The following is a 16,893-nucleotide window of genomic DNA, read 5'->3' as shown; positions in this document are numbered from 1 at the left end:
AAAAATTAAATGTCTTGCTAACCATTACACAAATGAACAGTCTGACAAAATAAACATCAAGATTAAATGGATTCTGAGACTGTTTAACCTATAAAAATGAAGGAGTTCTGAGATAAAATTGTAGGATGACAGTTTAATTCACTGAGTGAATGTGGATAGCGCATACTCCTTACATAGCACATTACTCCATAATCCACCTGGTCAAAGCTGTGACAAATAGGAAAGCCAGGAAATGCACAGCCATTGCCACCAATTTCACCTTGATTTCCATAATTTAACACGTCTGCAATTGCAGAGCTGTCCATTTGATATGTTCTCCTTGTACTCATGATCAAGTCGTGCCACAGAAACCAAAGGCTGCGTAAGCAGTGGACTGACGTGTTCCATGATGATCCTTCTCAACAGTAATATTTTTCAAGGGATTTCCAAGCTCTTATCCAATGTGGATCTTGTACACCTACTCAATGCAAGATACATCCCTCTTCACCTATCTGCCTGGAAGCAAATCAACCTATCTCCTTGCATAAATCTAATAGCCTCCTGCCTTTCTGTTACAGTAACAAACTAAACACACCTGTAGAGAACTATGACCCAAAACCACAGGAAAATCTGACAATTCCAAATTCTCATTATACCATCTCCCTCACTGACACTATCTGTCCGTACTAACATAAATGGCAAGACAAGCTCAGCTCAGCTCATCAGACTGAGCAGTGGGAGCTGCAGCTGCTGCAGACAGTTGACATACCCACTTTGTCAAAGAGATGTAGGATCTCTCAAATTCTGAGTAGCTGAGGCTTTGTGGTTAAGCAGCATGGCATGGTGTGCTTCACAACTTCAAGGCAAATCTTGCTTTTAAACCAACTGGAAGAAATCATGTTTTATTTCTGGTTGCCCAAGAGAAACCTAGTCGTTTTTTACCCTCCAGGGGAACACTCCCTTTTCCCTTCCTCCTTTACTGTACTCATTCAAAACAGTCTTTTTAATGAGGGAAGTGAGCTTGGGGAAAAGGAAGGAAGGATAGGGGTTTTTTCCCTTATGTTTAAATCATGCTCTGTAAAATGTTCTTGCTTCTAAGCACTGGTGAGGAGAAAGGTCCTCAAATAAACCAGGACTATGCCAAATTTGACACAGAGCTGGCCTAATACTCTGCAGGCCTTTACAGGCCTATACACTCAGCAGAAGAATTAACTTTGTCCCTAAAAGCCCAGCAGAAGTTGATGGTGAGAGCATTTATAGCCTCTGCTTCCTTCGGTGTTTTGTTTACCATTTTTGAGAAGAAAAAGAAAGAAAAAAGGATGGAAAGATACTAGCTTATAAAACCTATTCAAATCTTCAGATGAAACTCAAGTTACAAGCTTTTTAATAAATCCTGAAAAAGACTTTTTTTAAAAAAGACAGCATACAACCTGTTGTGAGGGTATGCTTTATTTAACATGCAATTAACACACATTTTCGTCCTTTCAGTTCTACACAGTATCCAGTTCAGATGAACACTACCAAGAAGTGTAAAAACACCCATAACCTCACATAAAAAATATTAAGGCCAAAAGCCTTTAGAAGTAATAACAGCCTACCTTTTCAAAAAGAAAAAAAACAGACTCACTTGTATATATTGTATGTATATGAATAACACTGAAGTGACAGAATTTATACAAACCACTTTCTGGAATAGTTCCATTTAATTCAGTGCAAAGAGAATGTAATATAAAACCTATTGGTTCTACAGAAGGAGGTGATCACAGGTTACTTTTGAAACTTTGCAGATGCATAAAGGAAAATAATTTCTGATCACTGAGTATTCAGCTTTCCACAAACCATACGTCTAATTCTAACTGACAAAAAAAATCATCTTAAAATGAGAGTACTGCACAATAAACTTGCCACCAAAATAGATAGGTACACATTATAAACAAAATGTAACTTCAAAAGTACACCCCATTAGGTCTGTAGGTCATGCAAATCAGTGATCAGGGAACTGATAGACTGCACAATGCTTCAGGGAAATGACTGTTTTGTATTGAAAGCAAAAAATAGAAAAATAAAGTTGGAAGGGCAGGACAGGCAGAATTTCAAAATAAAACTACTGTGCATGACTATCTATCTTGTTTTCATTCAAAATACTAGAAGTGATTAATGCACTTCTATAAGTGACAGATGAAACTCCTGAGGTTAATGTTATCCAGGAGGCACTTGTGGTTTAATCAGTAATCGTGTGCTTCAGGAAAGGTTAAAGGTGCAAAGAATGTGTCAAACCAAAATTGCCTTGACAGATAAAAATCTTACAATCACAGTAACTGCCTCCTATAACTTAAGTTGGGTTAGGTTTTTTTAGAAGGTGGTGTGCACTGATTGTAGCTAAAAACAGTCAGTGTCAAAAACAGAAATAGTAAAATGTAAACTTTTACACAAATACTTCCATATAAACACCACACATTAAAAATGTAGCAAGATTTATATTGTTTTCAAAATGTTGAGGTATTTATACCTTCATTTTAAAGAAATAAGTTACACCTATTTGTTCATGTTCTATTTAATAATTACAGTTGACTCACAATATGGAAAAATTAGCTAGAAAATAACTAGCAGAAAATGTCACATTTGCTTTTCTGAGGAAAAAAACTATTTGAAAATTTAAGGGTTTAAGGTCTTGATTCTAGAGCTATAACAACCATTTAAAGCATTAAAGTGATTTAATTACTCCATTCTTTTATGTAGTCTGGTAGCTGAAATTAGAGGAGTAATACTGAAGTAAAAGCACACAGCAAGGTTTGATAGGAAGCCATGATACATTTTGTGGGGGGTTTTCCTAGTGACTGATGCAGAAAATAAAAGCCAAGGCCCTGAGAAAGCAAACTGAAAGAAACAGAAGAGAAGCTGAGGAGGGGAAAAGGTAGTCAGAAAATACCAGTAGCCTGGCCTTAACGAAAAAAAAAAAGTCTTTCCAAGTTCAGCAATTTCTGAAAAGAGTTAGTTACAGTCAGAAAAAGATATGTCATTACATTAGTTGTGCATTCAGAGAAACAAGACAAAATACTCCACAAAATCAATTTTTCCTCATAATCAAATAGCCTGTGCATATTCAAATTTCTCTACCAAAATTTAAAAAGGAGATAAGGCTTACCCTACATCTTTAACTTCTGTACATAAAAGTTCCATGTGCAATTAAACAGTTATTTCTTTATTAAAACCAGAAGTAGATTGCAGCAGAAGCTTGACTTAATGTACATTTTCTCAGCTTCACATCACACGGTAAAGAGAAGGGCCAGGAAAGAACTGTTAAATTACCTAGTGTATCCCTCTACTAGCGAAGGCAATAGCATCATTTATTTCTTTTAACAAGCTTTGCATGATCCATCCTCTAACCAAATTGGAAGTTTTTCTTTCCTACTCCTTTTATACTTCACGTCCAACAAGTCCAGTAAACAAAAACATTAGGAATTGAGACTTCTCTCACACAGAGACAAAAACGCACAAAAAACCCCGGATGGGTTGGACTATGTAGCAAGGACAGATAAACATTTGGTCACAAAATAGTAAGAAGTTCCTAAAAGATGCCCACAGAAATAGTGTTCATGATAATAAACACACAGGTGGGGAAGAAAGCATTATTTAGGCAATAAAACTGCAGAGCAGCAGCTGTAGATGACAATCGTCCGGGGGGCGGGGGGGGGTGGAGATAATCACATTACAATTCATGATAGGAATACCTGTATAAAAATACATACATATTACTTGCTGATACATTAACTCCTTTGTCCTGGCTTTTATGACAGTCACAAAAGTAGATATACTTACTGCATTGAATCCACTGTATTGTCTCAGATTTAGAAAAGAATTGATAGGAATCTCAAAAATTACTTAGAATTAGCCAATATCTATGTGTGCATGGTTTAGGCTAATACTTGCTCACAACATTTTTCAGATACATATATTTAAAGATTAACTCTCCACACTATCTCTCATCCTTGCATTTTTCTTCATAGGAGAAAATGCCAGTCCTTTTCATCTTCTGCACCAAGTATATGATCAACTTTATTCTTCAACCAGGGTTTCTCAAAATATCCCCCCCCCCCCAAAGTCCATAATGACAACCACTGCTACAAGAGAATTATTTTCAGTTTAGCAACTGACTATAAAAGATATCATTGTGATTACTCATACAGGAAAACAAAAACAGGAAGAACACCAAAAATCAACAGCTAACCAAAACAGCTAACCTCAAACACATCAGTGAAGATGAAACTATTTTAACAATGAACCTCGTGGTAAATCTAAGGTAAATTAGAGGACAGTTGGTCAACGACCAGATAGGCATGAAAAGTCTTTGTTTCTATTATTTAACAGGGTAAACAAAGAAAAAAGGTACCTTTGCCACTGGTGCTTTCCATTGTGTACAAGTAATCCATATAGAAAGCCCCAAACCTCTGCATTCCAGCTATCTCTGTGTACGTCTCCTACCAACAAAGCAAAGCAAAGCAAACGTTGTATAAGGAAAGAATCTTGAGATTACCAACTGATAAGTTGGTATGAGAGAGATATATTCATGTTTGGATTTGTGCATCAACACACAGAAAGGCTTATCAAAACAAAGGACAGAGGTTATCCCAAAGAATTCACCTTTCTGATAGGTAATGTAACTTCTATTTGAGGCCACACAAAGGCACATCCATAATTCCAGTGGACATGCTGACTAATTCATCAATAACATCTAGTTAATTAGTACCTTTAATGGTGTAAGTATTCTTCACTTGACCTCTTGCATCCAACAGATCTGCCTAACTAAATACACTGAAAACTGACGCTCATTCATTCTGGATTTTTTATTTAAGGAATATTGTGGTTTTATCTTTAAACAGTAAGAAACTTAAGACTTTATGCCATCATTGGGATTTATATATAATATAATCCATTATTATACAGCAAGTTTGCTTCCCCTTTTGCCAAAAAATAGGCAAATCACAAAAATATCGAAGACAGGCGAAGGAAAAAGTAAAGCTTAAAACTAAAACGCACTATGGAAAATGTTTGAATATGTATAAGTACTTGTGATTTCACTAATTAATTTTTTTTTTATGGCATTCTTCAGGGTTACTCTTCTTCATCAGTAGTACTAAAAAGGTGAAAACAGTAAAATTTAAAATAAATTAGATATATTCAAATTTGTAAATGGCTTACCTGTAACACAGAGCATAGAACTCCACCTATGAACACACCCGGAAGGGACCACCTTGGTGATCACATCCAGTCTTTAATAATTGCAGACAATCGGGGAATAAAGTTTTACTGCACAATTTACAACAGAGACTACTGGTGACTGAAAATTTGTCTCTACCAAAGGCAGAATTAGCAAGACTTCCTCTAAGTAGACAAATTCAGCACACGGACAGTAAAATCAACATTGTCCAAGACCTGGTTTCCAAGAGAGCACTTCCTAGTTTGAAGACCATGAACTACTTACTGTTTTGGTTTAAAGAAGTATGAGCTGGTAAAGCTTGACCTTTTGCTAGCATTCTCTCTTATCTCTGTTTTTCTCTGCAGGTGTTCTGTAGTTAGTGCTTTTAGAAACTATGGCATTGATTCAGCTTTTAGGGTAGGAGGGGAGTTGGAGGTTTCTGTTGGACATATTTTTGTTACTTTTTTTTTTTTTTTTTAAACACAAACAGGTTTACCTTTTTTTGGCCATCTGCAAAGTAAGATTCAGTTAAACATGACAAAGTAATGAAAATCAGTCCTCTAATAGTACACAGATCTAAACAGTCATTAGAAACCCACTAGAGAGCATTAGAAATTTTTTTTCTAATAAAAATGTAATTCTCTGACCTTATGATGTGCTGCATCCAATATAAATTCTGCACGAATACTATTATTTTCTGGACTTCTGTAATCAAATAGTGAATTGGTAAGGTATGTCATCCCTTTTGCACTCAAATTTTCTCCGCAATTAAAGAAGGAGGCCTCCTTCGTGAGGTAATAGAAAATAAGACAGAGGAAAAAAAAAATACAGTCACGTTAACAGAGCAGTTTCAATTGTCAATGACACACTAATGACATGGTAGCATCACTCAAGAGCACATTTCATTATGAATGAAGACAATTAAAATAACTTCATTCAAATAATTCTGAAGTTCCTGTCCAGTCCCCCCCCATTTTCAAATTAATTAGAATGGCCTGAGCTAGTGAATATTATACAACCCATGACACAGAACATCCTAGTTTCAGTTTAACAGAAAATAACCTCAGATCATTGTTACTCCAAATTCTTCCCCATCCTCTGAACTATACACGATCTTGTCACTACATACCCCATTTCTCTGACTGACCAATGCCTTTCAGATGCTTTATCTATCCTCTTCGTGATAAACAGTTATTTCAATGTATGACCTGCTTGCTACCTTATCACTCCATTCATCTAGATTTTCACATGCCTTCTGCATATCCCAAACCCTCTATCCTTCTGAAATCAACACAACTTTTCCATGAAGAATTATTCTTCCAAAAAGGTTATTTATATGAGATTGATTTTTTCCAACCATCTATTCTCAATCACATACAACAAAGCTGGAATGTTTATAAAAGGCGCAGTCCCAAGTATAGCAGTACAGAAAGAGAACAGGTGAGGTAGTATCAACATCACCACCATTCTCACAAAAAGAGATTTTCTTAAAATTCATGCCCTAGAGGGTGGCAGAAGAATGAAAAAGGGCAAAAACCCAAATGTCCCTTACCAACTAACCTACAGGAAACTCATTCGCTCACCCACCCATCCCAGTATTAAAGACTTCACAGAGCACTAACATCAAGTTAACAGGTCTGTTGTTGGCTGCATTATTTGTTTTTAAACACAGATAATAGTTGCTGTTCTCCAGTACTTTAGGGCACTATTCTATCTATAGCTCAACCAAAAATCCTCATTATTGAATTTAGAAATTCATGCACCACTTCATTAAATACTTTAAGAGTGGTTCATATCAATACCTGATTGCCTTAAGCAATTGAAGCTTTGCTTCTATTTAAAACATAGAAATTAATACTGTTTTACTCCTTCACTTGATACTGCTCTCAACATTATTGAAAAATGAAGCAAAACACTCATTCAATATTTGAGCCATACTTCTATTATCTTTAACGTACAGTGTTCCCATTTCTTCACTTCCAATCTTCTGTTGATTTAAGTACTTTCAACGGTTTTCAACTGTGTTTTAATTTGTTATGCAAGGTCAAAGTATGCACAGATACATAATGATGGGGGGGGTAGCGTTTTTCAGCTTCTCATTCTTAGACATTTGTCTTTCCAACTGTAAGGAATAGACACTGAGCTCTATATTCCAGTGACACATCCAAAAAACTTAAGTCACAACTGATAACAGCAGCCTTTCCCATTCTTGCTATCAAATATTTTAATAAAGCACACCAGAATTGCTTATTCAGGAAGTCAGCTGATATTTCAATATACTCACTTCATCACTCCTATTCATGTTCTCTTCAAAGTCTTTAATTCCCATAATTCCTTTAAGGCACATAGCTTGACAACCAACAAAACCTATCTGGCAATCAAAGAAAAGTTCACCTTTCATAAGGACCTAGTGAGGAAAAAAAGAAAAAGTTATTTTGAAGAATTCTACTCCATGAGAAAAGATGGAGAAAAGTGAACCAAAATATGTGTAGGTTTATATAGTTAGACTTTAATAAATAGCAAGCTAATCAAACAGGGCACTTAGAAGGAAGGGATTACTTTAGTGTCTGATCACTATAGCACTAGAAGTTTAGAGAATTTCTATCTATGTGATTATTACAATAAACACATCCAATATAGCAGAATATGAAAAATCAGTAATGAAATAATCTCAAAATATTTTATTGGTAACTATATACTACATTATTTATAATGAATCAAAAAAATCCTGTCAATGGAAAATTACCTCAACTGTGGTTCCTTCTTGTTCCCAGCATATAACTTCTTTGGATTTTACTTTCTGAGGGCTGTAATAACTACTTTCAGCTTGCATTTCAGTGAGCTATGAAACAATAGGATAAACACCTTATCTAAGTCAATATTAGTATTAAAAAGCAGTAACGTCATTAATATACAGAACTGATTAAGACAAATTAAACTATGGGCCAAAATTTATTAACAAGCAGGAAACAGGTGCAGTTAAACAGCTGTAATGCATTATCCATATTAGAACTTCTCATACTCAACTTCTGGTTGAAGTATGCCATAACAGAAATTTTTAAATACACTACAGTATTTTTAGTTTGCTTATCTAAAGAGAAAATATGTGAAAAGATGAAACAGGTACACAGCTGCATTATTAACACAGTATCAAATTAGCTTATAAATTGCTGCAAAAATTCATAAATACATTATTTATTCTCCCCAGCAAATAATTAAACAGCATGATAATATTAAGGAAACACTTTGATTACAACCATACTCATTTTTGTTTCTTGTCATGGCAATTGAGACAAACATGCATTTATATTTCTTGCATGATTTTGATATACAAATTTAAAGTGCTAGAACACACGCTCAGGTTAAAAAGCATATAACCTGCAGCTAAGAAAAAGGAGAAAAGAGGCACAAAATAATGAAGGTGTTATGTTTCACATTAAAAAAATACTGAAGTTTATGGTGAGCAGCTTAAATAGTTCAAATTCTAATTTTTATATAAAAATATCCACAAGCTCTCATTATTTTCAAGAGTGGATACACATGGATGTTGTTTTAAATTAAAATTTTGTAATCCAAATGTCCAAGAAAATTGGATGAAAAAAAAATTACCGATCACCCTTCAGCTGTGTGCAATTACGGTAGAGGAAAAGCAATTAATTGATTAAAAGAACTCAGACATTACAAGAATCATTTTCACCATTATTAGAAAACGCTACATTTAATTTGGCATGATTTTAACTGGAATGATATCAACTGTTCAGAATGCTAATGCAGAAACTTGACCTTATTTTTTAACCAAAATATGAACCACAAATTAATTCCATACATTCTTTGCATGCAAGCAGAACAATGAATTCTGTTTTCCTCCTAACTGTCACCATATTAGTATCATATATCACTTCACATTTAAAATTTATAGAATGTAAGATGTTACATTTTAAGTAGTTTTTATCACTTCCTAATATAAAATGCATAAACTTGTCAATGAAACTTTAGGAAAACCCAATCCAGCAAATCATGTTTAAAAAAGAAGTTCATATTATTTCTAATGAGTTTTCTCATGTGAGGAAAGAGCACACAAAATTACTACTGTATGACAAAGCACAAAAGAAAGATGCAGAGCCATGATAAATGAGAAATTTGAGTTTTGGTGGTCTGTTTAGGTTGGGTTTTTTTAAGTGGTGTCCCAGGGATATAATTAAAGGAGGAAGAAAAGATTTTCCATGATGTATTTCAGCGGGGGGGGGGGGGGGGGGGGGGGGGGGGGGGGGCGGCAGGATTTTGTTTGTTTTTTTTGTTTTAAAATGAAGGCTGAAGCAGATTGACACAAAAGAACATAACTGAATGTTTGTTGATGTCCTCAAATTTTGCAGCCAAATTTGCCAGGAGACTAAAGGCTTAAAACATTAAGGTCCCCACAGAATGCCTGCATACTCCCAAAGTCACTTGTCTCATCCTTTCTGACAGTTGCTGAGCAGCTAAATGCTCTGCTACACCACCAAACAAAAATAGCTAAGACAGAGTTGCCATGAAGCTCCTCAAAACACTCTCTTGTGCACAGATGACAAGCCAAATGGGTAGAAAAGGGACAGGGAGCTTCTGATGGTATTGAGTGTATAATCAGGCACATAAACATTATAAGAGGGTTATGGAAGTACTGCAGTTCATCTGAAAGGCTCAAAGTCATAAAAGTCAACCTAAGTTATTCTGCTGCTCATACAAATAGTATTATTTCCTGTTCTGAAAAGTTCTGGCCTTGATTTAATATATGTTTAATTGTAAAAGCAAGAGCCACTTTCTATTATAGTTATGCACACAGAATTCCTTCCATATAGTTTGGCACATGTTAAAAGTATTTTGCTAATTTAGAACCTTAATTTTTAATTTCTGTCAGTACATCTCAATATCTTATTCAGACTCTCCATATTCCCTTCTGCAAGCTTAAAAAAGGAATAGAGGAAGCCCAGCAACTATTCTGAGATTTGTTTACAGAAAATACTCAAATCTTTCTCTACACACCATTCAAATCCAACCAATGGAAAATAATTTCAATGTTATCAGTTTAAATTCATATTTGCACATATTATAGTTTAAAAAAAGAAAAAAGTATTCCTTCAATTCACAAGCTATATGAAGCTAAAGCTTTTTTATAAAGAAATATATTTATATAAACATTAGATAGATAGAATACTGCAGTAAACATTCATAGAAAGCCTTTTAAGCTTTTTCTCCCATCAAAAATTATTAATCTAAGTAAATTAAGTGGTTTCCCTTTAAGATTAAAATGTTTGCACTCAGCTTCTAGCTCAAATGGCAAAAATGCCTCACATTGCAATTAACAGTACATTATGATGCAATAGGAACTTTCAACATTCACATTTTTTGCTATTCATTAACGTAACATTCCTTGTGTTGAGTCAAACGGTATACAAGCATGCAGATAGTCTTTACGCACTTTCTCAACAAGCCAAATAAATCCTATATGACAGAGAGAAATGCTTACCTTAAAAGTCACTGTTGCCTTTGTACAGTAAAACCCAATTGAAATAATAGGATCCTTGAGGGATTGAGATTTCTGCGGATGTAGCATTGTTCCATCATCAGTTCCACTAGAATCATTCTCTTCATCATCATAACTCACAATAGCAGGAACAAAAGACCAAGCCCAAGAAACCCATCCCTGTTGCTGGTCATCGTCATGATGCAAATAAGGATCTTGATTAATATACTGTGTAGGATATTGCATTACTGAGCTTGTTTCATCTTCTGCACCTTTTAAAACAAACACTAAGTCAAATTTCAAGTCACCCATGCTTGAAAATTCATTTATTATACTCAAAATTATAGTATGTGAAATTTATCTAGGACAGTATTCCACATATCATTCACTGATATTTTGTTTATAATGACAGAAAATAAGTAGAAGTCTTAGACTTCTGAATATAAGTTTCAAAACATTTGATTCATTAACATTTTCCTCCAAAAAAAAAAATATTAAGGGTCTTCACAATAGTTTTATTATTGTACAGTTGCAGTAAGACCAGAATTAGTCATCTATACTACATGCTTTCAAGATTTCTTCCATTAAAGCCTTTCTGAAGTTGCAAATTAAACCCTACTAAATAATGATATATTACAAACTTGTAGTTTTAAATTTTAAAACAAAATAAAAAAGGACTTCAATTGCAAAAGCCGTAATAAGGAAAATGTAAACACAGCACAGATCCAAAAATTAAGGTTGAAAACCTCCTTTGTTAAAAGTCAGCTTTTCAAGCATTCAAAGATACAGGTTTATCTATGCTGAAAAAAGCTGGTACGCCACTTCTGAGTCAAAAAAACAAAACTGGTCTTCTGTGAAAAAAATATTAGAGAGCATACAGAACAAAATAAGGATTTCCCAAAAAATATGAGTCTAAGATTCATGATCCAAATGGGTAACACTGTGCATGTACAAACAGCACAATTAACTTCACCTATCTGGCTTTATCACCACTCTTATGGGACTCCCGAGGGGTATTAACTACTTCAGAATTACCATAGGTAGTACAGTATGCAGCACTGTTCCCGTAGGGGAACAATATTGAATGTATTATTTAACTGAGAACAGAAATAGGCATATCCCATTTCTATTTACTTATTTTTAAACTCAGAGATCCCATTTGTACAAGTTTTAGAGCTTTTAGTCTTTAGTCTAATTAGTCTTTAATCTTTTAGTTTAATTATTTAAACACTTGCACAATGGGAGAAAGCATAAGAAAAAACACTCATGAGAATTCTCTGCACATGCTTAGAGGTGAAGACATCTCCTCCCACAAGGGCAATGCGAGCTTCCTGCCTGCTCCCTTTACAAAACAGTGTCAGAGATCAGATTTCAATCCAAATGTAAATCTTGAAACAGAGGAAATACAGAAGAGGTGCATATAAAGTCTTGGAAATTGCCAAGAGGCAGAACTATCAGAGGTAGAAGGAAAAAGAATCGATATGGAGCATGACTTGAGTAGTTTAGCCTAGACTGTTGTTGGCAAGCACAGAAGAAATGGTGGAAAGTCTGCCAAAAAAGAAAAAAAAGTATGGAGGTGTAGGACCTGGGTCATGCATAACATTTGGTCTACACAGCCATAAAATTCAGCCATCATTTAGCATACTTCTTGCTGCAGTATGTGCACACACAGAGAAACCAGTAAAAGATGCCAAGTAATAGTTTGGTTTATAACATTTGTTAGTATTTTGGAAGCCACTAGGATTGAGTGCACCCTCCGCAAGTTTGCCAACGACACCAAGCTCTGTGATGCGGTCAACATGCTGGAGGAAAGGGATGCTGTCCAGAGGGACCTTGACAGGCTTGAGAGGTGGGCATGTGCAAACCTCATGAAGTTCAACAAGGCCAAGTGCAAGGTCCTGCACATGGGTCGGGGCAATCCCAAGCACAAATACAGGCTGGGCAATGAGTGGATTGAGATCAGCCCTGCAGAGAAGGACTTAGGCATATTAGTGAATGAAAAACTGAATATGAGCCAGCAATGTGTGCTTGCAGCCCAGAAAGCCAACCGTATCCTGGGCTGCATCAAAAGAAGCATGACCAGCAGGTTGAGGGAGGTGATTCTCCCCCTCTGCTCCACTCTCGTGAGACCCCACCTGGAGCACTGCGTTCAGCTTTGGGGCCCCCAACATAAGACAGACATGGATCCGCTCGAGCGGGTCCAGAGGAGGGCCAGGAAGATGATCAGGGGGCTGGTGAACCTCTCCTATGAAGACAGCCTGAGAGAGTTGGGGTTGTTCAGCCTGGAGAAGAGAAGGCTCCAGGGAAACCTTATAGCAGCCTTCCAGTACCTAAAGGGGGCCTACAGGAAAGTCAGAGAGAGACTTTTTACAGGGGCATGTAGTTGTCGTGGTTTAACCCCAGCCAGCAACGCATGCAAGCACCGTGCAGCCGCTCACTCACTCTCCCCCACCCAGTGGGATGGGGGAGAAAATCGGGAAAAGAAGCAAAACTCATGGGTTGAGATAAGAATGGTTTAAGAGAACAGAAAAGAAGAAACTAATAATGATAATGATAACACTAATAAAATGACAATAGTAATAATAAAAGGATTGGAATGTACAAATGATGCGCAGTGCAATTGCTCACCACCTGCCGATCAACACCCAGCTAGTCCCCGAGCAGCAATCCCCCTGCCCCCACTGCCCCAGTTTCTATACTAGATGTGACATCACATGGTATGGAATACCCCGTTGGCCAGTTTGGGTCAGCTGCCCTGGCTCTGTCCTGTGCCAACTTCTTGTGCCCCTCCAGCTTTCTCGCTGGCTGGGCATGAGAAGCTGAAAAATCCTTGACTTTAGACTAAACACTACTGAGCAACAACTGAAAACATCAGTGTGTTATCAACATTCTTCTCATACTGAACTCAAAACATAGCACCGTACCAGCTACTAGGAAGACAATTAACTCTATCCCAGCTGAAACCAGGACAGTAGTGCCATAGGACAAGGGGTAATGGCTTTAAACTGAAAGAGGGTAGACTGAAATTAGGTGTAAGGAAGAAGTTTTTTACTGTAAGGGCGGTGAGGCACTGGAACAGGTTGCCCAGAGAAGTTGTGGGTGCCCCTTCCCTGGAAGTGTTCAAGGCCAGGTTGGATGGGGCTTTGAGCAACCTGCTCTAGTGGAAGGTGTCCCTGCCCGTGGCAGGGGGGTTGGAACTAGAGGATCTTTAAGGTCCCTTCCAACCCAAAACATTCTATGACCTATGATTCTGTAAGACAGAAGAGCAGCTAGACTAAAATGGTGATATCTATACACTGTGAGACAGAAGATGGAAAAAGAGGAAGATAGACCTATCTTCTGTCACTAAATTAAAACTACTACAACCATTATGTAATCAACAGTCAAACTTTGGAACAAATGCACACCAGCCTAGTAAGCAACCCACAACATACTCTATACCCTTCAAAGCATAAATACAATGTCAATTCCTTTATAACAAGTAATGCATGAAGGGGAGTATGTACTTTGGAAACACAAATCCTCTGGTTTTAACTCACTATGCTAACCACTGCATCAACTGCAAACTTATAGGATAGTGAAATATAATGATAAAACCCCAATGTTTTACATACATGAGTTTGTTAAAGGACAAAAATGCTCCTAATCATCAGGTTTTTAAATCCACTCTTGCTAGCCACCTGTAGCGAGATCACACTGGAACAATCTAGCTTCATAGCATAGGGCAGCGATTCAAGTTAAGAAATACATTTTACATAAATTACAAGATTGCAGTGTGACTGCATCTCACTGTTTCCATGTTCAAATCAAGTTTGACCTTCAGAAATGCACTATCCTTTCTTTTAAAGGAATTGAGATACTCATCTCTAAGACTCTGGAAACTGGTATCTCTGACCATAAGTCTGGAATTAACCCAGTAGAAAATTATACTCTATTTATTTTTCTGCCTGTATTAGTTTTCAGCCAGGTAAGGCTGCGCCAGCTTAGCCTGTGGCTACATAAATACAAGTGCTGGCACTATGGGAAGAGGGAGGGAATGCATCACCATCCCTGCTAGCAATAGCGTAAGTTTTCATCTGGTTGAATCAACCATGAAACTGCATAAATGAAACTTGGTAAGTACTTCAAGAAGACAGCTGTAGACATTCATTCTTGTATCACTAAGTAATGTAGATATTAAAATTCATTTCCCCACCCATATTTTACCTGCTATAAGCTAAAGAAGCTACTGCAAACTCACAGCTAGGAAGACATTATGATTAATTACAAATACAAAACTTATGGAATACATCATGTTAAAAAAGAGAGAGAAATTTGCAAGGAACAAGAGTTATCTGGTTGATAACAGTTTTAGTGCCGACCTTGAGAATGTAATGGCTCTTAAATTTGTCCTTGCAGCATAAACTGTCCTTGGAGTATCTCAAATGTACTCACACACATGCTTTCAGAGTAATAAATATTTTCTGTATGACTTTCCTTTGCACATATTTATTATACAAGGAATGCACAGAAATGACTAACATACAGAAAAAAACGTAAGTTCAATGTTTGTAAAAGTTCCCCCCAATATGATTATACTATTCAGTGGCTGTCTTGCCAAACTGAATTTTATTCAAAAGGTGATGTTAATTTTGGATCTATACCACAGAAAGACAATAAATTGACTGCCTCATACCATGCTAGTACCTTAAATTTTTTATGTTTAGTTTTACTTCACAGTATGTATTAAAAAATAGTGGCTCATGATCTATTATACATGCATTACACTAGCACAGCAATATCGATGAAGGAGACTGCACATAAACTGGAAACGATACCAACACCAGCAGAAACCAAAATCCTATGTTCCAAACTCTAGTCTGAAAGGTATTCCACATCTCCTTTTAAAAGCAAACGTACTCCCAACACTGAAAATCTGATGGCATCGTAACTGTAGCATGAATACAATATTACAACAAAGTCGCACACTCAAGTGACAGTACTTTTACACATCTAAGAGGTATCACACTTATTTTGTACAAGACAACCCACTACAGCAATTCAGGTAGCCAGGAATCAGTACTGCAAAATAGTAAGACTTAAAGTTTTTTTTCTTATTTCTGCATCAAGAACCTCACCTCCCTTAAGCTCAAACCTCTAGATCCTACTAGACCAGAATACGCTCCCACCTTGCAGACAAATGTAAATCAAGGGAAGAAATCATAACTCCCTTTTCCTGCTGAGTTGCACAGTCCACTGGATATGGAATGTGACTGTAACATACAAAAGCTTCAGGTTCCATTCTAGAGAATCCACTTTTTCATGGTACGTACCTCCATCTATTAAACTAACTTCCCCAAGCTTCTACTCCTAGTCTACTTGTCCTGTCTTACTGTAAACTGAAACTACCTTAGTGAAGAAGTGATGGAAAATGAGGGAAAGAATCAATCACCTTCCAAATTTAAGAAAATTCCAAATAAAGAATGATGCCACAACAATTGTAAAGTGCTGAAATAACACCAATAATTATTTTAAAGTGCTCCCCACGATATTACTTGGGGTTGCTAATCAATTATTTTAAAATTTCAATTATTTAAACTATCCCAACCTCAATAAAATTAGGAGGAGATGTATGAGTTAGTTAAGGGTGAGCTACAAAACAAGTGGCAGTGATTTTAAAACACTAGAACCAGGACAAGAGGTAGGAGATCTATTTTCTATTTTAATGGCAAAGGAGACTAAATAATGTGAAATATCACAACAAAAGGGCAAGTGCCTCTGGGTTGAGGTACAAATCACAGGACAATTAATCTCAAAGTGATATGTAAGTGCAGATGCCCAATAGCGACAGGAAGGTGTTAGATGTCTGACAAAGCCAATCCAAAGAGTGTTTTTGTTTTGTATCTACACTTTGCTCACTGGAAGCATTAAAAAAATTGCTTGCATTCTGCCATCTTCATTAAGCCACTTTTAAAATCAGCAGCAGCAGAACTGGCCTGATATTTAAGCTTTTATGTAATAAGTAAAAACAAAAGGTCAACCTGTGACTCACACCTTTCAAAGATTTAATCAGATTTTTTGGGGTCCCTACTTAAGAAGGAGTATTAATGGTTTTCAAGAAAAAAAGAAAATGGCCAGACAACATAAAATAGATGTTTAAAAGGCATTCATAAAAATCTAGTTCTCCACAAAAAGGTTATAGTTCCTAAAACAATAAAAATATTTAATATAAACAAAT

General features: G+C 36.3%; 1 protein-coding gene across 6 annotated transcripts in view; it reads right to left on the bottom strand.

Annotated features, from left to right (window-relative positions):
• VPS13B (vacuolar protein sorting 13 homolog B) overlaps positions 1 to 16,893 on the bottom strand; it is a 486,767-nt gene that overhangs the window by 404,415 nt on the left and 65,459 nt on the right. For 5 of the 6 annotated variants that reach the window (XM_052788600.1, XM_052788599.1, XM_052788598.1 and 2 more), the window contains exons 8-12: positions 10,680 to 10,948; positions 7,923 to 8,018; positions 7,461 to 7,583; positions 5,824 to 5,961; positions 4,370 to 4,457 (exon numbers count right to left, since the gene is read on the bottom strand). In XM_052788600.1, the coding sequence (XP_052644560.1) occupies positions 4,370 to 4,457; positions 5,824 to 5,961; positions 7,461 to 7,583; positions 7,923 to 8,018; positions 10,680 to 10,948 (714 nt within the window). The remainder of the gene's footprint in view (positions 1 to 4,369; positions 4,458 to 5,823; positions 5,962 to 7,460; positions 7,584 to 7,922; positions 8,019 to 10,679; positions 10,949 to 16,893) is intronic. The other variant, XM_052788603.1, reaches the window with a different exon arrangement.

Source organism: Harpia harpyja, chromosome 5 (assembly GCF_026419915.1).
Source record: "Harpia harpyja isolate bHarHar1 chromosome 5, bHarHar1 primary haplotype, whole genome shotgun sequence".
NCBI lineage: Eukaryota > Metazoa > Chordata > Aves > Accipitriformes > Accipitridae > Harpia > Harpia harpyja.
The sequence above is the reverse complement of the archived record's forward strand: the minus strand, read 5'-3'. Positions and strand labels throughout refer to the sequence as shown.